The sequence below is a fragment of the Gopherus flavomarginatus genome, chromosome 4, assembly GCF_025201925.1.
Source record: "Gopherus flavomarginatus isolate rGopFla2 chromosome 4, rGopFla2.mat.asm, whole genome shotgun sequence".
NCBI lineage: Eukaryota > Metazoa > Chordata > Testudines > Testudinidae > Gopherus > Gopherus flavomarginatus.
The window spans coordinates 118,872,432-118,897,112 of NC_066620.1; the positions used below are offsets into that span (position 1 = coordinate 118,872,432).

Below are 24,681 nucleotides of genomic sequence, written 5' to 3' on the forward strand. Positions count from 1 at the left end.
TCTTTGGCTCTGGAAACATGGAGATAAGAAATAGGAAATTGGTTGTTATACTCTGATGAGCTGCAGATGTTGTTTGTATATATCTGTGAGGCCCCATATTGAGCAGAATTAAACTTGTACTGTAAATATCAACAGAGAGCTAAACTTTTCAGCTATTTCCCCCCAGACTCTTAACCTATTGACTTGTAGCCAGCTGTGGACCAGCTTCATTTGATTTTAATTTATTGGCAGTGCAGTGACACTGAAAGTAAATCAGTGTTACAACTTACAGCTCTCCAGTTTCAAACACTAACCTTTACTGAAGTCACAGTATGCATTTTACAATATTTAAGACTTAAATATCAGTCTGGAGTTGCTCTTTCTATGGGCAAGTATGGCTTGCTTTTTTTTCCGCTGAGCAGGGGAGTCTTTCAGTAATACATTTCAAATTATCTAAATAATGAAATAATGCATATCTAGAGATGGGGAGATGTGTGTTTTGCTGGTACCTTTTAGGAAACATGTTATCAAATGCATTCAGAAAAGAAAGGCCAACAGGCAAAGCTGCTATAGAGCAGTTGTGTTGATGGGCAACCAATTTACTAAGTTGTCCACCAGGCAGCAGTGTAGTTGTTTGAGATTTTCCTGGCATAATTTTCAAGAGTACTATGAAAACTAGTGTTATAAATGGTAGGCAGAGGGATGGACAACTGTAACGTGGGAAATTACTAATTTTCCAAACTGCATAGCTTCAAAATACCTTTAGCCTTGCCCTTTAATATTATAGTTTCTTTGCTACGCTTTTTATTGCTTTGTCTTAAATTACCAAGGCAGGATTTAACAGTGAAATGCTTTATAATTATTTGGCTGAAAAATTGTTTTGACCTTTAAAAAAAAGAATGCATGTGCATTAATGGGCCTAATTTATTTAAATATTTTATATAAAAACTACTAGGCAGGATAATATTTTACTTTAGGGAAAAGATTAGAGTGAAAAAGAACAGCTAATGACACAGTTTCCAACTTCTGAATCACATTATGAAACATTATCACAGCATTAGTTGCTTCTAATTTGACATTATTAAATAGATGTGGTAAGAATTCTTTTCATGTTTAAATGGTTAATTATACTTTGTTTTTAAATTGGGGGAAAACAGACCCTTTAAAAGGCTCAGCCTAGAATTTTTCTTTAAATTAGAATAAAGTATTGTGCTGTGGCACCTAAAGGATGACATTATATTCTGGGTGTCACATTTCCCCCTTTTTGAGAGAGGCGGCTGTAAGCTCTTCAGTTAGAACTGCAGTGAGGTAGGGATACTGCTATCTGTTATAGACGGCAATTCTAAGAGAAGCTTTCAAAAGGAAAGCAGATAATTTCAACAAGCTAATTAATTGACTCTGTGCAATTAGATGACACCCCCTCACCCCCACCCACCCACCCACAAAGCAAGATGCTGGCTGGAACATTCATAATGACACTCCATAATCTGCCGAGGTTCCCTATTGATCTTCATTAGGTCAGATTTCCCTTCCAACCCCACCCCCAGTAGTCCATGTTTAGTCACCAAGGAAAGCAGTTTTTGTGTCGGGCACATCTCAAATTTGGAAAGTTGCCATAATTACAAATGTTAGCTTTTCTTCTGTTGCTTGAAAGGATGCCAGAGTTTGAACTGCATTTAACTATACAAAGGCTTGTGTGATTACACAGTCTTTTTGCATAGTTATATCAGTTGTGGATTTCTGCTTTTATGGAGAATGGATTTTCCCCAAAGGGGGAGAGAGAGACCTTACTAATCACAATACTTCATAATTTGCACATGCAAAATAGCAGTCTCTCCCCACTTCTAAGCAAAGATTTAATTGCTGTAGCGAAATTTGACATTACTTTAAGACTTTTACAAAATATGCTGCAGAATGTTTCCTGGTAGTCTGTGAAATATAAATAATTAAAACTAAACTACATTTGTCCAATAAAGAAAGTACATTTTCTGATGCATTATCTCCTGCTGTTTTATTGTCTTTGTTCACTTACTAATTTATAGACTTCACTAAAAAGCACTGGGTCTCTCCAATCATTAGCACAAATTAGTACGGTTCTACTGCTGCCAGTTTCAACAAAAAGTGTCATGGATTTCTGTATGTAGCTATGAAAGAAATTGATAACATAATGGCAATACTGCTATACTCTTAAAGTACTGCCTCCACTTGTCATTCAGAGTAGACACGATGACTGGGAAGAATAAAATAATAAATGTCATTATTATTCTCTGAAGATGACAAGCCATCCATATTCTCTAATTTAGATGCTTCACCTCCGTGTGTGTGTGTGTGTGTGTACACACCCTTAGGAATTCCCCACTTTCCCCTGATTTATGGGCAGAGATGACTTGGTTGGATTACTTTGGGGCAGTTCTATGCCTAAATTAGTGAGAGGGGATGACTGTTGTAAATTACAAAATATTTTTCTCCTGGCCTAAGTGTATTTTTTAAAATGTCCTTTGTAGCTCATGCTGCAGGAGACTAAGACAGAATTAGTCTTTGTGATATTTTGAAAAAAACTCCTGTTCTGCTAACCTCGTTTATTGAAAATACTTGTGTAATTGTAGATAATAGGTTTAATTTAAAAAATTGAAGTATTTTTCCTTTCCTGAAGGTCAGTACAGCCAGGTATGGAGTGATAGTGCTGCGTGTCTCTTTTTTAAGCCTGAGAACATAAGTCTATAATATATAATGAAACTATTGTTGTACGTAAAGTAAATAAGGTTTTTAAAATGTTTAAGAAGCTTCATTTAAAATTAAATGAAAATGCAAAGCCCCCTAGACCGGTGGCCAGGATCCAGGCAGTGTGAGTGCCACTGAAAATCAGCTCGCGTGCTGCCTTTGGCATGCATGCCATAGGTTGCCTACCCCGTTATATAGGTTGCCATAGTGATGTGCTAGCATATCTTATGAAGAGGAAAACACTACACACATCTACTTTGTCTTATTGAAGTGGGCACCATTACTTTTTTTACGAAAATAAAAAGTTGGGGATATAATTCTCTTCTCAATTGCATTAGTATCCAAGAGGAAAATGTAACTAGATAACTTACCTTAGGTGACCTTTAGATTTTACTGTCCCAAGTAATATAGAAAATTCCAGTAGTGTGTGAAGAGGACAACTTGTGTGCCCTCAGCTTAGCCAGGTTTAGGTACTTGTATTCATATTTAACCATGCTTTCCCCGTGCCCTCTCTGACAATTGCCATTTTCTTCACTGGCTGTTTTTCTGGGCCTTTGTTTTCCCTCCTCTTTTGATTCAGTGCCCAGACCATTACTTTTTCTTGTGCTCAGCTGTGTCTGAGCATTCAATTTCTTTCTCGGCAGAGTACCCATCAGTGCGTGTTCTCATCAAATCCAATTCAGATGGTCTTAAAGTGACATTTACTAGAGAGAGAGAAAATCAATATATTAAAAAAAAGTTAAGCAAAATATAAACATTGCTAGAATGAAGCACTCCGAAACATATAGCTAGGCCTGAAATCTTAGTTCCTAAATATTGGGAATGTCAGATGAAAAACCTTTATAAATTAAACCTCCTTGAGTCTTAATTCCAAGGTGAGGGATCAGTTCCAGTCTGTCACTGATAGCTCACCTCCTTCAAACCTGAATAACAGCACTGTGTAAACTCGAAAGCTTGTCTCTTTTACCAACAGAAGTTGGTCCAATAAAAGATATTACCTCACTCACCCTCCGTGTCTACCTTCATGTCTTTGCAAGGTGTCTTTCCCCAAGAAGTCTGCGTGTGATGGAGACCCTCCGTATATATTCCCCTGGGATTTTGTGAATGTGGCATGTTGTAAATTACTTCATCCTTTAATTCAGACATCAGTGCACAATTTACAGCTCTGAATATAAATTACAACATTGAGTGACATATTTGATTATATTAATCCAAATAAAACATTTAATTTCCTCCTAATTTGTGTGGAAGCATTATCTGCCCATTTTAAAGAACTCTGTGAATTTATTTAATTTATCCATACTCTACCCATCAGTATGGTATCTGAGTGCCTGTGTAAGGGGCTAATTTCTTAATGAGAATACAAAATCCTGAAGCATACTAATAAGAGTCCATAGTATTTACCGTTGTCAGCTTTCTGCTTTCAATGGGTATCCTCCAGACTTCATGTTGTCCAATTACACATCTTCCTTCGGAGGAGGGTTAACATGAGAATGAATTCTCCGGATGGATGGATGGATGTGTGTTCTGACTGATTTGTTAGCCTACTGTTTGTTGCTGATATGAAACTCACTACAATTTTATAGCAAATTCAGTTGATATCAGCCAAGTTGCCAGCTGTCAGGATGGCTATGCAGTGTGGGTCTGTTCCATATCCCACTGCAGTAAATGGAATGCCTTTCCTGTACTTCAGTAGGCTTGGAGCAGGTACTATGTAAGTATATAAATTGCAAAAATAGCAGAAAGCTCCTCTTCTACATTTCAGAGTCCTCCTGGCTAGTATTAAACAAAGTAGTGCTAGATTTCTTTACATTCATTTTGTATTTGTCATTAAGAAAAGCTAACATTTACCTAATGTCTGGCAGCTGCCATCTTGCAAGACGGATATTAACGTGTGTTATGTGTATGCCATGTCTCTTGTTCTTCTGGGTCCACATTACTGCCAGGTTACATTCCACATGCTGTCCTTCCCTACACCAAGTTCAAAGCACCAGTACAGCAGTTTGAACTTTAACACCAGCTAACTTCACCCCTGAGTTCTGGATTAATGTTTAAGCAGCAGGAGATAGATGTTTTTTAACTTCGTTGTGGGGAAGCAGATATGAACTTTATGGAGTATTACAAGCTGGGAAGGTGGGGGGATGAGAGAGACACTTTCCTGTCCCCTCTTACAAGCTGACACCTCCCAGATATAAGAGAGTGCTATCCACCGCTTTGCAGTTATATGAAATATGAAACTTTGACATGTATTCTTAGCTAGTATTTTAAATTTTAGTGTTACAATTAAATATAATAAGACTAAGTGAAATTTCCATTAATTTTGTTGTATTTGTCCTCGTAAAAAAAAAAAAGAGAGAAGTGAGTGTCTTCTTTTAAGTTTAATACACAAATATAACCAGTTATGATTTGAAGTTCACATCTCGTTACAGTGAAAGGGATGAGATCAAGCTTTACATCCTGCTATTGTTGTTCGCCTGGAGACAGATTTAGTGCAGGGTTACAGTTCAAACCAGTGTACTGGTGGTATATTTATAGGAAAAACAGGAAATTTTAACTTTTTTTTTAAGTTTAAAATTTTCAGAACAGAGCAAAAAACTGAAGAATATTTCCTTCCTCTTCCCACCGTTTTCTCCTGTCCTTGTTACTAAAAGCAGTTCTAGAAGAATTTTGTTGTATTTCCGGGATGCATTTTATTTTCTTCATGGTAAATTTCCTCATAAATTCTCTGAAGCCTGTCATAGTAGACAGGACATAGTAGACATGCCCACAGACCAGCTTCGGTCATTTCAAACTTCTTTATTTTTAGATTTTCCCTCCAAACTACTAGAGAGACTACTAATCATTAAAGAGCATTTGTGTCACATGTCAAACTCCAGCCATTTTTGCACATACTTATGAACATGTAAGTATCTGTCTATGAAATACATATGCATGAATCTGTAATTTGACATGGGAGCTGGTTGGGACATGAAATTTTAACTCTGTGGGAAATACCAACATTTTGATATTTGTTTTCATTCTAAATCAAAGAAAAGTTGACATTTCTCAGGCAAAAAATCTGATTTTTTTATTTGAAAATATAAAATAATTTTGTTCAGATAATGCTGAAATATTATAATAAAATATTAAACCTGATACGTAATATTGACTATTATATAAAATATGATGTACTGATTTTAACTATAACAGACAAGTTGAAATAAAATGTTTCAGCACTTTCCCTTTGAAAATTTTATTGAAATCAACACGTTCCCACAAAATGTTTTGATTTCAGTGAAACAGCATTTTCTGACAGAAAATTATGTTGAAAATTCAACAGTTCTCTCTCTCTCTCTGTCTCTCTCTCTCTCACACTCTCTCTCTCAGCTTGTGATAGATATTTTTGAACACTAGGTCCCTGATCATGCAAATACTTATGTCCATTCTAAACTTTGTGCATGGAGTGATCCTGTTGCCTTCAGTGAAGTTACTCACAGTGAGTAAAATTACACAACTGAGTAAGTCATTGCAGAATGAGGGCCTAATTTAGAAAATAGCTCACAGTATAAAATGCTATTTGTATACACGGTAATATAATTTGTAATATATAAATTTAGAATATTATATAATTAGATAATGGGTGAGGATTTAACTCTTTTTTATATACAGTATGTATAATGTTTGCAATATATGTGATAAACACTATATAATATACTCAATTCCTGTTCTTTTTAGCATCTGTTTATTTTAGAACAAAAGAGTAGACCATGTATTTACATTTAATTATTGTCCTTGTTCCATTTTTACCTCTGGCCCTTACCTGCTGAAATGTGCGTGTTTAAATTTGTTAAGCTGATGATTCACAATGAATATAGCAATTGTTAATATACAGAAAATATTTCCAGTGTTACAGTATACTTATCATTTATTTAAAAAATTGCATGATGATGTGGCAGTGTTTAAAGTTTTTATTTCAGTATGCCTTTGGGAGCAAGCCTTTGATCCTATCCAGAAACCACCCCCCAACCCCTTAAGTAGTAGATGACACCACTACATATTCATCTATTTATTCTGTGCACTAGAGTGGAGAGAGAGCTCTGTGCAGTAGCTATAATTTGGTTTACAAAGTGTGTATGTTGTACCAACTCAACTTTTTGCATGGTTTCCTTAATCACTGAACTGTGGAACTGAGACCATACTACTGCCCAGCTCTTTGGGCTGCTTTCTCCATAAGCCAGGCTTTCCTAAGTACACTCCTTCTGTATCCAACAACCTGGCAACCTACTTTCTTTTCTTCCCATATTTTCACCTCAGCTGTTCTTGTCTCTGACAAATGATGCATTTTCACATATTGTAACTTCCTATCTATCTGCATTACAGTTATCCACTGTTCAGCATGAGAAACTGGTTACTGCAAACTGCCTTTTTATTTTGTGGAGCCACTGTAAAGTCTGGCCTTCTGTACAACCATGATATTTCCTTTTGGGACACACACTGACTGCCTGTATGCAAGCTTAGCATTTGCAGATGCTGTTAAAAAGTTTGTAGATGTCAAGTAAATGTATATGATTAAGTAAGTGATTCAAATAGCATAATTAACAGATGGCAGGAACAATTTTATATTCGTATTTCTGGCCAACAACATTTGGTAGATATAATTACTGTACAGGTGTTAACTGCCCTTCTATCATGAAATGAGACATCTCTAAGCACCAGAGGTGCTCAGCAAAGAGACTCGTGCTTGTAAACTTGCGAGGAGGTTAACGGCTCTCCCTTTACATGTAAATTTGGAAAGCTAAATTTGGCTCTTGGGGTCTAATACCAAATTCTGAGGAAGTGAAACTAAGCAGAAGAGCAGGTGTTGTATAATCTCCACACTGATTGCTAGAAAAAAACACTGAACATTACAAGGTGTTCAAAATTCACTTGACATTTGAAAGATACCAAGTCCAAATAAGAAAGTCATTTAGGGAGGAAAAAGACAGCTGGCATGAAAAATTCCTTTGGCTTTGTCAAAATTATTTTTTTCCTGTGTAAAAGACTAAACTGCATGTTATTAGGCTTTGCTACTAGCGCAGAACATGGTATTTTGCAGGAGGAAAAGGAAGGATGTTAGAAAGGAGAATGAATAAGCAGGCCCTGGTTTTATAACAGCCCTGTTTCTCTCTTGGTGTATTTGGTGGTGATGTTCTAGGAATGAAAAGAATGGTTTTTAAGGGCTTTTCATTCAGAAGCTCGTGCAAATAGCAGAAAACATGAGAACAAAAGGTTTGACAAAACCGAGATAAAACCTGCATTCATCTGTTCATAATTAAAAAAATAAAGTGTAAACACGCTGTTAAAAATTACATAATTAAAAACCCAAAAGTCATAAGCAAAAATAAAGATTCTTACAGCATCACCACTTTGGCTGTGTTGCACATTCTTTGTTTTATGGTATGCATTTGACAGCCTAATCTGTATTCAACTACACATCTGACCAGAAAAACTGAAATAGAAAATACTACATACTACATGTATTGTTGTCACTTAAATACCACAGTAGTCACTTAAATGCCACAGTAGTAAGTATCATAGAACTACCATAGGTAGATGGGTGTGTACTACATATGAGTTAACGTTGCCACTGGACCCTTATCTTTGATTTTTCCTATTTTTGTGGCTTACATTACATAAGCATCGTATTAATGGTGGGGGAGGTTACATTTAATTTTCTTTTACATAGTGTTTATAGTGAATTAGTCATTGAAGACCCATCAAAAGTTTAAGGAGATGACCTTGTAGATGGCATTAAATATTTCCAATAGCATTTATGCCATTATGAATATACATTGAAAAAAATGTATTTTATAAATAATTGAGTCATTGTAAATCATTATAGCTAACTAGAGACTCTTGAAATATATTTGCAAATTCACACTTGAGGTACATGTTTAAAACATGCACTTGCACGCTGCATTGCTGATTTCACAGTTTTTGATTGTGTGTATCTAACAGCGAATTTTCAGTTCTCTGTTATTTGTAGCCAGCTTTATCCAGATTGATTTGGAGACAAAACTGGCATTATCCACAAATGAAGTTTGCTAATTCAGCTGTTTGGTTTGAGCAGTAGGGATTGGGGGCTGAGGAGAGGAGCATGTGAATTCTTGGGTAGTATAATAAAATTGAAATGAGTGAAACTATTTTTATAGTCTTTATGGTTACGGACACTAGCTTCTCACTACTGTAATACACAGAGGATAAATATTTGTGTAGTGTAAAACCATAAAAGCCTATGAAGCTTATGTAAATCTGAAAAGCATGTGTAGTGTTCGGAACATTTTCTATAATGGTTCACACTCCATACTATGAGTTGTATGGATTACCTGGATATAGTAGATAACCCTGCACAGCTCAGTAAATGCTTGAATATTGAGATGTATTACAGTAGATCATGCATAATCATTAAAATGTTTACCTCTTTTGTGATTTTTCTTGTAGTAAAAATATCATTTACATTATTCTTATTATGCAAAATCCCAGGAAAGGGCAAAAGGTTATCACTGTATAAAAGAAGCTGTCAAGATTATGTGAGAATAGCTTTCACAGCCCCTTTGGCATATCGGATGTGAAGGCCTTTATTTAATAGTACTTTGTGAGCAGACTCTAGGAAGTGAAAATCAAACACAAAACAAACCCCATATCAAAGTAATTAGAGGGGTCTGCGTTTAATTTTCTTGCCTTTGTGGGTTTGTTACTCTCTCTAATTCAGTCTCTTTGTGTCCACATATTGCGGCAGCAGGTGTTTATCTCATCCCTTCAATCTCTGATCATGTGGTGGATTTTTTTCTGTGTTTTAGAGTTTTTAAATCCCTAAATACAAGTGGGTTAGTTGAAGATAGATAGTGGTACTAGTTTAACTGATTTTTTCCCCCCAATACATTATGAAGAGCACAGAAATCCATTGTATCAGCAAACAGACATTTTATTCAGAAATGGTTTAATTGACAGTATATTCTACAAATGAAAGACTGTTTTGAACATACAAAATCAGACTTCTTTTTAAAAGCTTTGTCAAACGCTATTTTAGTTATTAACTTTTGCATTCAAAATAAACAGAATGGTTGACAACGCAAGTATTTTTTCATGCAGAAGTACTGAGTGGGTGTCAGGTACACAAGATAAAGAAGAACAGAGGAAACATACAGAAGGTTTTTAGTTTCAGTAAGTATATGTGTTGAAAAACTTACATCAGTGATTTTATCAAGTCATTCTACTTGGTCCTTCTTTCCTCAAAGTTAGTTCCGGGAGCTTGTTGAAAAATGACAAATTGTGTGAAAGATCTTGACATTTTTAGCTGGAAATTTTTAGCTAAATGTTTTTTGACATTTCAGTGTTTTGTATTCTTGTGGTTTTCCCTTTGTCCTCTTTTTTTCCTGTTTTCCCTGAGAGCAATAAAATGTTGTCCAGGGTTGTTTTAACTTTATCGTTTTTCCTTTTGCTATTCCGTAACTTTTAGAAACGTCATCAAGGTTTGAAACGTTGCAGGTTGGCCAAGTTTTACAGAGTTTCATTTTTCCTTTTCTCATATTACAACTTCTCTAAAGGTGAGAAAGTTTTGAAAAGTTAGAGTGGCAAAAGGAAAAGAAAAATGAAAAATTGGGTCACAAGGTTGTCTCTAGTTTCACCATTTGTTCTATTTCATTTAGTGGCAAAAAGGAATAAAGAAACGGGGAGGGAGGGACAAACATTCAAAATTTTGTAATTTTTCAGTTTAAAATAATTCTGGAAAATTTTGAAAACACTGAAAACTTTGTTTCTGTTTTTAAAAATGATTATTTAACCTCAAAAAAAGTATCAAATGACAAAATTAAAGATCAGCTTTAGTTCAACTGTACTTGCTCCGTTTTTCTCTTCTCATTAATCATGTGTCAGTGGCTGGTATTGAGGGTAGTGGTTTGTATGTATGAAGTTTAGCATCCTGAGATGGGCTCATAGACTGCTATCGAGTTAAGTTTCATCACCCACCCAGAACCAAGTGGTATGCAATAGTGGCCCTAGCCAGACAGAGAAATAATTAAAATATATTTAGGTAACTCAGGATACTGTGATTTACCTCCAGTGACTTTTCCAAGTAAATAATGTTCCTAATAATTCAGCAATGAAGGGGTCTTTTTGACCCAATCAGAATTAGCAAGCATTTATCTTTCTGGCAGGTACTTGTAAATACAGGACTGGAATTTCTTGCTTGTTATATGGATTCTGGCCACTCTGAAAACTATAATGGGTTTATACTTTTAGCAAACACAGCTGACATGCCATCCTGTTCTAGTTGTTAAACATAGTAGGGAAATTGATTTCATTTATGGTTTTTTTGACTTAGCATATTTTAGATAGACAGAAAACACTGAAATATTATTAGTGAATGAGTGAAGGGTCTTGTATTCTCCCTTCTTTCCCACAGCTTTTCTGTTTCTAAAGCTCTGAGCATGGGATGGGATGTTGCATATGAAGCACAATACAAGTCAAATGAAAGAGATGTCAACTTTTATCTTTGGAAACTATGTAAGAACGAGCGCACAAATAAGACCACGCCTGTTACAAAATAGCAACCTGCCCTGTCTGTGCTTGTTTTATTGGCTTAGTATGCCAAAATTAAAACTAGTCTACCACACATGGCAGCACAGAGGATACACAGCCTGTTTTAGTCCGTTCAGAAGCAAAGCATTAGGGTATTAGTAATGATTGATTAATTGCTGCACTAGCCCAGTGACTGAATTAATTTTGCAGGCAGATTATTTAATGTATATTAGCAACAACTATGCTATACTGTTTTTTTAAAAGTCTTTTATTTTATTTATGAAAAATTCCTTTTAGATCTCCGTCAAAACATTCTGTACCTCTCACCCTCACTATTTTGCCAAAGTATTAATATGTTCTGACAATTGATCAAAAAACATAATTTCTGTGCTTCTCTTGAGCTAATATACTGAGCTACCATGAAGATAGCACATGTCTGGAAGGAACTAGGTATGCAGTGATTGTATATGAAACCTGTGTTTTATATAGCTAATAGTTTATATAAAAAGTCCTTCAGAAAATGCTTTTCAGGAAATTTGATAACTATGTGATGGGAGATAAAGCGATGTCATTTGTTAGAAACTGATTAGCACTTGAGCGGTAAAGATGGAAATTAATAGCTGATTCTTGGAATAGCAAGAGGTTATTCGTGGAAGGAATCGTTACTACGTGTTCAATATACTAATTATGTAGAGGAAGAGGTGAATAAGAAGGTTGTCTAAATTTGATAATTATTTTGTTTAGTAAAAACTAAGGAAGTTTTGAGAAATTATAGAATCCTCTAATGAAAGTCAGGTGATTAATATATTGACAGAAGAAATTAGAAATAGGCAAGTTAAAGCACAAAGAGTAATTTTAACTACTTGTACACTGGGTTATGAATTAGCTGTAATCTATGCAGCAAATGAAGGTGAGATTTTAGTGCTGGGAACCCTGGGTACAGGATGTTAGCACATGCTGAAGTCCATGCCACCACATCTTCAGCACGATTGTTACCTGGGCTAGCTAAATTAAAGGATGTGCACTACTAAAGGGTATATGCTACAACCACACCTTCATTTGCTGTATAGAAATACACTCAGGATAAAGATCTATGGAATCACCAATGGATGCAGTTCTCAAATGCTGTCAGAAGTGCAAACAAGGTATTAGGCTGCCACTGTTGTCATCCCAGAACATTTAGAAATCTTGGCTTGGGCTTAAAAAAATCATGATTTTAAAAAACAGTCAACCATTGTTTGGTTCTTTTGACTTGGTTTTTAGTTTCCTGAGCCTTTAGGATACACTGGTGTCACGTTTTCCTGGGGACTTAGGAAAAAAACAATGATTGTGAGAGTTGACCATAATGCAGAATGGTCTAAAGACTATGGGAAATGCGCCATAGTCAAAATGCAGACCATCTAAAAAGAGTGGGCTAGAGAATGACTGTGGTGAAAGAGTTGGTTTAGGGTGATGGTTTATAACTGGAGTGTGTATTATTACATTTTTAACTATTTTTTTTAAATGAACAGTATAGCAAAAGCTACTCAGCACTCATATTTACCTTTTGTTATGATAGGAGAATAAACAGAAACTTAATGGAAGGATGGACTTTTGAATACTCACAGTGCATACATTACTACCTTTCTGTGTAGACTTTTCTAGAATATTGATTTTCTTTAGCCTCGTTGAGATCCAGTATAACTCGGGGGTGTATAGACTTGATCAGCAAACCAGTGAAGATTTATGTATCTTACTGAGAAGAACACCTAGTCTTGGCAAAGAAATTACCATCTTTGTATCCTGATCCCAGACTGTTCTAATATCAGTGTTAAATGTGCTAGAGATTTTAGGATTAATTTTTAAAAGAGGTGGGAATTCAAGAAGGAATATTGCTTAGGGAGTCCACCAACTTCACGTCTCTTTGTGCAAATGTAAAGGTAAAAATATTTGTTTTGCAGGCACACTTGGTTCTTGCTAGGATTTGTGGACTGTATCCAGTGTTCCATTACCAAACGTGTTCCGTAACAGCTTGCCTACCAGTTCCTTTCTATTTCTATACAGAGTGACAACGCTTTTTATTTTCTAAGATAAATCTTAGGTTGAAAAAAAAGTTATTAAAAATAAAAAAGCCATGTCCAAAATATTAGCTTGGCTAATGTGGTAAAGACATGTTACATCTGAAATGGGGTGAAGATGCCATGCTTGAGCGTTAACAACAACTGCCAACCCCTACCCAGTTTAGTATCAAGTTGGGGAGCGATTTTTGTGCTCATATATCTCTATTGCCCATCCCACACATATGGTTTAAAATGCAGGGAGTTCACCTTTTATTTTTATTTTTTTTTTTTTGATTAACACTTAGTTAACTAACACTATGAACAAAAGAAGCATCTGTTTAACAGTTTGATTTTGATTACTCATTTGTAACAGGACAGAGGAGTGTGAGGTGGCAATCCACTTGCATGTGCAGCATAGGTCTAAGACTATCCAAGCCTAAAATACACTTTCTCTGTAGCCAAGTATTGGTGGAGAGCCTGGATTGCATTACTACTTTTATGGACTGATTTTCTGAAATACTAGTCTGATTATAGTCTCTTTCAAACTTTTTTCCACAATTTTGTCTCCTAAACACTTAGAGATCATTAGCAGTAGGGGGAGAACAAGGTGGGTGGGGCTGCCATACACTAGTTGAAGGAAGAGAATTAACTTGTATCCCCAATATTTTAATTGCATGTTGGTGCTTGTTCAGATATTTGCGTTGCTTGGTTTCGAAAACAAAAAAGAGAAACAAACAAAACTTCTAGTGACATCCCAGTCATGGATTTTCTGATCAGAAACTGCAGAAGCATGTTAAATGGGCAAGGGGATTAGCTTTCATAGAGGTGTCTTTATGTTTGGCTTGTGATGCTAATTCAAGTTATCCTTGGGGAGCTTTGTGTGTCTTTCAGTAAGACACAAGTCTGTAAGAGAAAATTGCAGGATTGTTTTTTGCATTCAGGCATAACTTCCTCTTGGTGAATGTTTATACAGGAAGACAGCACAACTCACTCAGTTGACAATATGATCCACTTTTTTATTGAACTGATAATACAATATAATCCAGACATTTTTTAAATTAATGCACATAAATCTAAGCTTATATAGTGTTACGGTTGGGAGAACTGAATCTGAATCTGCCCTGTTTGACTTCAAAATTAAAGGGACCTAGTACTTCAATCATGCTCTAGTCTGATTACATTCCATTACTTAGATTCAGTAGGAACCAATAGGAGTGGCATATTATTTTATTAATTTGCTTATGTTGTTCAGTTTGTCAGAAATTTTATGTTGTCTATGGGCACCTTTTGTGATGTTTCTAGGTTTTTTTCTTTTTTCCTCTTGCAGTTTGAGATACTGTAGGGATTTTGAATATTAGTGCGGGGGGTCCTGTCATCTGCAGTGCACAAATCTAGGAACAATAAATACAGCCATACCTACAAAAAAGGGGGCTATATCCTAGCAATTAGTGATTCTGAAAATAATTTAGGGATCATCATAGACAAGCAACTTAATATATGTGTGATGCTGTGACAGAAAAAAGCTATTGCAATCCTTGGATGTATAAAATGGGGTATATGGAGGTGATTTTACCTCTTTATCCAGACTTGGTGAGAATGATAGTGAAATATTGTTCTGGTATACATCTTTTTTTAAAAGAATGTTGAAAAACTGTAGAGGTATCAGAAAAGACACACACACACTTTACAGTGAGAGACTTAAAGGGATCAGTCTGTTTAGCTTATCAAAAAGACGTTTGAAAGGTGACTGTGCAGACTGAAAAAGTCTCTCCCAGGAGGGAGAGAGATGCCCGAGAGGGATGACAAATGAGGAGCCAGAAGCTTAAGCTATGTCTACACTACGGGATAATTTCGAATTAACATAAACCGGTTTTCTAAAACAGATATTATAAAGTCGATTGCACGCGGCCACACTAGGCACAGTAATTCGGTGGTGTGTGTCCATGGTCCGAGGCTAGCATCGATTTCCAGAGCGTTGCACTGTGGGTAGCTATTCCGTAGCTATCCCATAGTTCCCGCAGTCTCCCCTGGCCCTTGGAATTCTGGGTTGAGATCCCAGTGCCTGATGGGTCAAAAATCATTGTCGCGGGTGGTTCTGGGTACAGCCTCACCCCTCCCTTCGTGAAAGCAGCAGACAACCATTTCGCGCCTTTTTTCCTGGCTGAACTGAGCAAACGCCATAGCACAGCAAGCATGGACCCTGCTCAGATCAATAGCGCAATCGTGGACGTTGTAAACACCTCGTGCATTCTCGTGCTGTCTATGGTGAACCATGAACTGCAAAGGCAGGCGAGGAGGAGGCAGCTACGGCAGCGCGGCTACGAGAGTGATGAGGACATGGACACTGAATTCTTCCTAATCGTGGGCCCCTGCGCTTTGGAGCTCCTGCTGGTAATAGGGGAGGTTCTACCCATTGAATGCCGATTTTGGGCCCGGGAAACAAGCACAGACTGGTGGGACCGCATAGTTTTGCAGGTGTGGGATGATTCGCAGTGGCTGAGAAACTTTCGCATGCGTAAGAGCACTTTCTTTGAACTTTGTGACTTGCTTTCCCCTGCCCTGAAACGCCATAATACCAAGATGAGAGCAGCCCTCACAGTGGAGAAGCGAGTGGCAATAGCCCTCTGGAAGCTTGCAACGCCAGACAGCTACCGGTCAGTCGGGAATCAATTTGGAGTGGGAAAATCTACTGTGGGGGCTGCTGTGATGCAAGTAGCCAAAGCAATCATTAAGCTGCTGCTACGAAAGGTTGTGACTCTGGGAAACGTGCAGGTCATAGTGGATGGCTTTGCTGCAATGAGATTCCCTAACTCGGGGGAGGCGATAGATGGAACCCATATCCCTGTCTTGGCACCGGAGCACCAGGGCACCCAGTACATAAACCACAAGGGGTACTTTTCAATGGTGCTGCAAGCACTGGTGGATCACAAGGGACGTTTCACCAACATCCACGTGGGATGGCCAGGAAGGGTTCATGATGCTCGCGTCTTCAGAAGCACTGCTCTGTTTAAACTGCTGCAGCAAGCGACTTACTTCCCAGACCAGAAAATAACAGTTGGGGATGTTGAAATGCCTGTCATTATCTTGGGTGACCCAGCCTACCCCTTGATGCCATGGCTTATGAAGCCATACACAGGCAGCCTGGACAGTGGTCAGGAGCTGTTCAACTACAGGCTGAGCAAGTGCAGGATGGTGGTAGAATGTGCATTTGGCTGTTTAAAGGCTCGCTGGCACACATTACTCACTCGCACAGACCTCAGCCAAACCAATGTCCCCTTTGTTATTGCTGCTTGCTGTGTGCACCACAATCTCTGTGAGAGTAAGGGGAGACCTTTATGGCGGGTGGGAGGCTGAGGCAAATCAGCTGGCCGCTGATTACGTGCAGCCAGACACCAGGGCGATTAGAAGAGCTCACCAGGAAGCAGTGCGCATCAGAGAAGCCTTGAAAACGAGTTTCATCACGGGCCAGGGTACGGTGTGACTGCTGTTTGTTTCCCCTTCATGAACCCCGCCCCCCTTTATTGACTCCTTCCCTGTAAACTACCCATCCTCCCCCTTCAATTACAGCTTGCTTAAGGAAATAAAGTCACTGTCGTTTAAAAAGCATGTATTCTTTATTAAAAACTAATTAGAAAAAGAGGCAGAGAATTAACAAGGTATCCCAGGTGTGGTTTGGGAGGAGGATAGGAGGGAAGGAAAAGGTCATTAAGCACATTTCAATGTAATGACAGCCTTTTGGTTGGACTGTCCCCGGGGGTGGAGTGGGCGGGTGCACAAAGCCTTCCCCTACGCGTTCTTACACGTCTGGGTGAGGAAGACATGGAACATGGTGAGTACTGAGAGTGGTTAAACATGGGCTGCAGCGGCACTCTCTGACCCCGCTGCTCTTCCTGAAGATCCACCAGACATCGGAGGATATCAGTTTGATCATGCAGCAGCTCCAGCGTTGCATCCCACCACCACTGATCTTCCTGCCTACATCTCTCATCTCGAGCGTCTCTCCTATCCTCACGTTCACTGGCATCTTTCCTGTACTTTGCTACCACGTCCTTCCACTCCTTCAGATGAGCTCTTTCATTGCAGGTTACTTCCATGATTTCAGAGAACATTTCATCTTGCGTCCTCTTCTTCCTCTGCCTTATCTGAGCTAGCCTTCGGGGTGGAGTAGGGAGGCTTGAAAAATGTGCAGCTGCATGAGGGAGGGAAAAAAGGGAGAGAAGTATTTTAAAAGATACATTTTACAGAACAATGGTTATACTCTTTCACAGTGAACAACACTATTCACCTTACATAGCACATGTGATTTCACTACAAGGTCGCATTTTGCATCTTTTAATATTGAGTGCCTGCGGATCTGGTGTTACAGATGCAGGTCCGGGCATCACAATTCAGCTTGCATGCGGCCATGGTAAGCCACTGTCTTTCAGCTTCTCCAGCCTTCATATACACAGTGCCCTCTGATGCTTCTTTCCTGTTTACAAGCAGCAGACGCCAACCCCTCCCCTCCCCAATCCAATTCTCTGGGATTGCTTTACCCCTCCCCCCACCGCATGGCTGGTATCATGGAAGATCACTGCTAATCACCCCCCCCCCCCCGCCCCACCACGTGGCTGCTAGCTGGGAAGATTCCTGCTGGCCAAATGCTAAAAAGCTCAGTGCTATCCTTCCTCCCCTCCCCCCGCTTTGCTACGTGCAAGGAAGGATTTCTTTTAAGCAATAGCCCAGTAGGAAAATGGCCATCTCTGTCCCCTTAATTAAATTCCTTAATTTCAACCAGGTTACCATGAACGATATCACTCTGCTGAGGATAACAGAGCGAGGTAAAGAACGGATGTTTCTTGAATGCCAGCAATCACCGGGACCATACGCAGCTATGCTTTGTCATGCAACGACACCCGATTACTTGCTACATGCATGGCGTGGTAAAGTGTCCTACCATGGTGGACGGAACAAGGCTGCCTTGCCCAGAAACCTTCTGCAAAGGCTTTTGGAGTACCTCCAGGAGCACTTCATGGAGATGTCCCTGGAGGATTTCCGCTCCATCCCCAGACACGTTAACAAACTTTTCCAGTAACTTTACTGGCTGCGAATGCATCCCAAGCCCTCATGGCAAATCAATCATTAAAAAATGCTTGCTTTTAAACCATGTTTTATATTTACAAAGGTACACTCACCAGAGGTCGCTTCCATGGCTTCACTGTCTGGGCTAGTGGCTTGGGAGGGCTGGGAGGGTAATTCCGTCTGGGTCACAAAAAGCTCCTGGCTGTTGGGGCTAACGGAGTGCTGTGTGCTCGCTGCAAGGTCGTCCTCCTCTTCCTCATCCTCTTCCTCATCTTCCCCCTCTGCTGAATCCTCAGCCATGGTTGAGATTATAACCCCCACCTCGGAATCCACGGACAAGGGGGGGTAGTGGTGGCGCAGCCCCCTAAAATTGCATGCAGCTCAGCGTTGAAGCGGCATGTTTGCGGCCCTGACCCGGATCTTCCATTTGCTGCTTTGGTTTTCTGGTATGCTTGTCTGAGCTCCTTAACTTTCACTCTGCACTGCACTGAGTCCCTGGTGTGGCCTTTTCCCATCATAGCCTTGGAAATTTTTTCAAATATTTTTTCATTTCATCTTTTGGAACGGAGTTCTGTTAGCACTGAATCCTCTCCCCATATAGCGATTAGATCCAGTACCTCTTGTGCGGTCCATGCTGGTGCTCTTTTTCTATTCTCAGGAGACTGCATTGTTACATGTGCAGATGAGCTCTGCGTGGTCACCTGTGCTGATGAGAGATCCACGCTGGCCAAACAGGAAATGCAATTCAAAAGTTCGCGGGGCTTTTCCTGTATACCTGGCCAGTGCCTCTGAGTTCAGATTGCTGTCCAGAGCGGTCACAATGGTGCACTGTGGGATACCGCCTGGAGGCCAATAATGTCGATTTGCGGCCACACTAACCCTAAACCGATAATGTTAATATCGATTTTAACGTTACTCCTCTCATTGAGGAGTACAGAAATCGATTTAAAGAGCCCTTAAAATCGATATAAAGTGCATTGTAGTGTGGACGGGTACAGCGTGAAATCGATTTAACACTGTTAAAATTGGTTTAACTGCGTAGTGTAGACCAGGCCTTAGAGTGAGTGCCCTTGGTGGACCATGAAGGGGAAATACAGGTGCAGTTACCTGCAATCTGTCATCTTTTGGCTTTATTACCTACACATCTCAAATGCCAAATGTTGATAGTTATAACCAGGCATGTAAGTTCCTGTAAACCCTTGGGAATTTACATCCGTTCAGGTCAATTCAAAGCTCTTTAGTTTGTACGCCTGTCAGTTCAAACTCAGTTCTGAAGAATCTGTAGAACACTTGCACTTGGGAAAGTTATTTCATAATTGACAAGACTTTGTTATATGCAGGAAAGCTTTATGGATATCACAGTTCCATCAGTGCATTGTAATCTGACAGTCTAATCAAGATAGCTGGGCAAGGATAATATTTAATGTCAACCAAACATTTCAGATAAGTTTCTTTCTATATTGGTTTGTCGAAAGAAAATTTTCTGGTTTAGTGTTAGTGAAATTCTTCATAGTATGAAAGAAAATTAGCTTTGCATATATATACAGAATTAGCCAGGAGTATTTTAAAGAAGAGTGTCTCTTAATTTTCAGTAGGTTTTTTTTTTTAAGCTTTACCCTATATTTTGTAGGTATATTTTTCTTTAATTCTGTAGTGTGTGTGTTGTTTCTGATTGTAACTATTACAGACTTAGTTAAATCCCCCTAGAGGCCAGTCACCAGTCCATTGTACTTGGATCCAGTCTTTGAATCCCATGTGCTTCCAAACCAGTTGGGGTTGGGAAGAGTCCAGTCACTGTCTCTAGGCCTGGAATTCTAAAGTATACTCTTGAGTGCAGGCCTCCTGGCTGGCACCCTTCTTTGGGAGAGGGACTCTATAGTCCAACTGCCCTAGGACCTGAAACATGCTGAGTCATTCCAAGCTTCCCAGACAGTTGTGCATGCTCCTCTGGAATTCTACCTGGTCTGGTTTATAGTTATCTCCTTGGGAAACAGTGACTGGTGAAGTAAAGAACATAGTCACTGCACTAAAATTTCTAAAACCACAGTAACTTTTAGTCTCAAATGAAAAAGGGTTACGGATCTTTAGGGGGGAAAAATCTATACATGTTCCCCGAGTCTATGTTCATCGTTTCTTGTGAATACTTAGGCACAGTCCATGTGTCAGGTGCGCGGGCCCCTTCTGTGTTCTGTATCCTATAATCCTTCTGTTTGGTTGGCCAGTTTGAGAGAACAACCAAGCGAATTGACAGACCCTACCCTTAAAAAACCATGTGACTAACTGACCAACTTCATAGCCCTGCTAAGGTGGTTAACTAGGAAGTTCTAGCTCCTCTTAGAGTTGAAACTGAGAAAACCAGTTTCCTTCATCCTGGCCGCTCACTGTAGAAAATAACATTGTTCTTTGCTTAGGAAGACAATTACCGCAGATGACTCATGTATTAATATCTCTTCAGGGAGGTTTCAGGATTCCATTAAGTTATCTTGGTCTTTTCTTGATGTCTCTAGGCAGTTACAGTTACATACTCAAAATGCAAGATGCATTCTTGAAAGGGATGGTTACAATGTCAGTGAAGGTCACAATTTGATACAGATTTGTACCAGTCTGCCCCAGAAACCTTAAATGCACACACTTGGTCTGATCACTAACCAATTGTTAACTGTTGATGGTACAACCGTTAATGGCAGTAGCTGGGCCAGTGAAAGCTCCCTGCTAGCTGCTGCCGGCAGCTGAGACATCTCCTTTGTTGAGCATCCAGTGTGATTTATGACCACTATATAGGAATGTTGCATGGTACAAACGTAGAATGAATCCCAGCTCTGACAGTGACTTTCTCTGTTGTTTTTGTCATGTCACATTTGATGTCCATAGTTATGCACCAAAATCAGAGGTGCTGAGCATCTGCAGGGTACATTGACTTTGTAAGTTGTGGATACTCAGCACTGCTGAAAAGTTATCCAGTCTTATTTAGATACTTAAATATTGGTTTCACTTCGTATGTCCATGTTTGAAAATATTGGCCTTAATTTCTCTCTCTCCTTCAGCTTCTCGGTGTAATGGGGGATGATGCTTACCTACATCAGAGGGTTTGTGATGATTAACTAGTTAATGTTTAAGTCCTAGAGAGGTCCGAAAACTCACAAGAGTTAAATTTGAGGTGTAAACCAAAGAATAGTTTTACTAATGGTCCCCAAAATCTTAAAGCCAGTCCTGTGCATAATTATATGATCATGGTGGACATGAATCCTTTATAGTTCTGGGGATAGCAAAAAATTGCTTTTTATGCCCATCCTAAAATGGTAAAGCTGCTTTAGGGTGGAGCTATCTCAGATATATTAATGATGACAAGTTCTGTTATGTTCCTGCTTTTGTGGCATTGGCATAGCAATAGTCTGGTTAACTGTTACAGTTACCCATAAAGTTTAGGAGCCAGGGGCTTAGGGTGAGGCTGGGGTTGTGTGTTTATGCAGATTATGCTAATCTGCAAAGGATTAATATTTAGAAGCAGAAAAAATATTAAAGAAAAAAGTGCTGGCTAAAAGTCATTTTGTAGAGTTTTGAAATCTTTCAGCAGTAAGCATAAAGAACTGCTGCCCCTTTTATTTTTAAGCATTTACTATTCTCAGTAGTAAATTTATTACGAGTAATGTGCTGGTGTCCAGTGATTAACTCATCCTTCCAAATTGTACTGCCTGAACCTATGTGGCCTTGACTTGACTAATTGGCTACTTGCTTCTTTTGCATTCTGTTGTGATTTTATGATAGTGATTCAACATGTACAACACAGACATTAAAAAAAAAATGACAATAATGCTCCACTTACTCAGCCGAGCATGACTGACACCATTCCAGATTACTAGTAACATAGTGCCGGGCTGAATATCACATGAACAGTTGTTGTTATAACTGTGCAACCAAGACAAGTAATAGTATAATATGTCACTTTATTTTATTTTTTTAAAGCAATATGGTGAGTTGCACTCACCACTTTGAGAGCCCCCTTCATTCAGGTGCAGTGCTATGTTCTCTTCAGTTCCAGCACCCCCTCTAGGCTGTTAGCTGGGCTCTCTAATCTTTTGTGGCTTGGCCATCCAGCTGGGTGTCACAGTCCAAACCCCTTCTGGGGTACAAACTCAAACAGAGAAAGTTCTTTTGTCCTTCAGGGTCAGTTATAAATAAACTGGTTTCTCACTCTTCTGGGGCTTAATCCCTTCTCCAGAATTGAATCAGCAAGGTTCCTCCTGAACTCCTGCCACCAACTATGAACAGCAATGAGCTCGGGCCCTGGCCTGGCTCCTTAGGCTCTGGCCTACAGAGCACCACTCCTCGTTCCACTGCTTCTAGCTAGGGACTACCTTGCTAGAAACAGGCAGCTTCTTTTATTTTGGCCTACTGAGCCTTGATTGGCTGTTGCTGATCCCCAGCCCTTCTGGTTGCTGGAAGCTGCTCCCAGGGCACTTTTCAACACAAGCCTGAGGTCTAATACTCAGTGCTCTTTTCTTCTCAGAGAGCTATTTCCTGGGGCAAGGTGCAGCAGAAAAAGGCTGTAAGGTTTGGGTATACCCCATCCCAGGGAAAATAGGGTAAAATCATGGCGTGTGATTGACAGTTTGAACAGTGCTATTTAGAATAAGTAAGCACATACTAAACAGTACTGACTCCTGTTGCAATTAAAGAACTAATCCTGTAAGTCTGCATGTGAATGAAAACTAACTTTGTTGTTTTTGCATTTAATGACAGCATCTGTTCTATATTTCAGTTTAAGGCAAGATCAATTGTTTATGAATTAATCACATTTATACAAAACATCTCATTTTAAAATGAGAATAACCAAGAATCAGCAGCAACTAAGGTTGTTTTCCTTACAGTGCTTCCAAAAATTTGCTGGGTTTACACCTCTTTTTTGCTGTATGTCTAACTGCTGATCTCACTTTATATCTGGTTATGCTAGCTGATTGACAATATTTTTCAGTCATATTTCAGTAGCATTTGTGTATCTCAGGATCGTGGCATAGAATAGAAATATTCAGAGCGTATTTGCAAAGACAAAATTAAGTTTGCATAATATATTACTTTTTTTGCATAGGGGTGAGAGAGTTTTTATATTTTCTCAAGTTTCCATTTTGACAAAAAGCACTGAATTTGTGAAACACTGGGTGACTTAAAGGAAAAGTCTAATTTGTTATAATGCTTTAGAAAGCTAAATATTTACTAAATAATTAATATAGTATGTTCTCCATAGCATCAGAGAAATCCCCTTTAGCATTTTCAGTATCTCCATTCTGTCAATGGGACTTTTCTCTAAGAGGCCTGCTGCCTTCCCAGAAGGATCCCATTTCATGATGTAAATTAGGGGCTTATGGATTTGATCCAGGAAACTCTTTTTCAGTATGAGGAAAGCCATCTCAGATGAGCAGTGGTTTTGCAGAATCTGGTCCCAGTTCCCAAAAAGGTTTCTTCAACATTTCTGATCATATGCAATTGGAAATAAGAACCAATGCCATATGAATTGTGTCCAGTCTCAACCAGTCCAGTTCAAAATGCTTTTTAATAAACATTTTTTGTTAATCTCTAAATTTTAAAGATTTATTTAACTTTCCCAAAAGTAATTCTGACCATGAAAATCAGCATTTTCAGTCTGTTTTTTTCCATAATGAATATTTTACCCAGCTCTAGTTTTATTTCCTGTTGCAGATAAGTGTTGTTCCCATTTTACTGAGACACAGAGAGGGTTGTGATTTATGTAAGGACGCAGTGGGTATGTCCACATTGCAGCTGGGAGTGTGCCTCCCAGACCACACAGGCAGATTCTCACTAACTCTGCTTGAACCAGTATGCTAAAAATAGCAACTTGGATGTTGTGACACAGGACCTTCTCGATCCAAATATAAGTGGGTAGCCTGAGCCACCACCAGTGCCATAATGTTCACATTGCTATTTTTAGAGTGCTAGTTTTAGCAGACCTAGTGAGAGTCTGGCTACCTTGTCTGGGAGGCGCACTCCTGTCTATGCATAGACATACCCAATACATCATTAATGGGTAGTCACATCTAGAATCCAGGTCTGCTGATTCTCAGACCCATCTTCTAATTGCTCCCAGAAAGAGAAGCAACTTAGTTTTGTACTTTGTATACCAATAAATTTTGGACTTGAAAAAGCCAAAGCTAGCTTCTCTTTCTGCAATAAACAGGGTTTTTTTTCTTCTTCTAAGTGCTGATCATATTCTGTGTTCCGGCAGGCTCTTTAGCAACACAATTAATTAACCTTTTTAACATTTTAATTTAAAAGATTGCTGTCAAGTGTAATATTTTGTGGTTCTTCAGGGTGGTTTGGGCATCTTTGG

At 38.9% G+C, this 24,681-nt stretch overlaps 2 protein-coding genes across 15 annotated transcripts in view; one reads left to right on the top strand and one right to left on the bottom strand.

The window, feature by feature from the left end:
• PTPRK (protein tyrosine phosphatase receptor type K) overlaps positions 1-24,681 on the top strand; it is a 616,176-nt gene that overhangs the window by 452,777 nt on the left and 138,718 nt on the right. The window lies entirely within an intron of this gene.
• Positions 16,979-24,681, bottom strand: part of LOC127049284 (uncharacterized) — a 225,808-nt gene continuing 218,105 nt past the window's right edge. Inside the window, exons 2-3 of one of the 3 annotated variants that reach the window (XM_050949911.1) lie at positions 18,452-18,955; positions 16,979-17,466 (exon numbers count right to left, since the gene is read on the bottom strand). In XM_050949911.1, the coding sequence (XP_050805868.1) occupies positions 16,994-17,466; positions 18,452-18,638 (660 nt within the window). In that variant the 5' untranslated portion in view covers positions 18,639-18,955 and the 3' untranslated portion in view covers positions 16,979-16,993. Of the gene's footprint in view, positions 17,467-18,451; positions 18,971-24,681 lie in introns of those variants that run through there. The other 2 variants (XM_050949910.1, XM_050949912.1) reach the window with 2 other exon arrangements.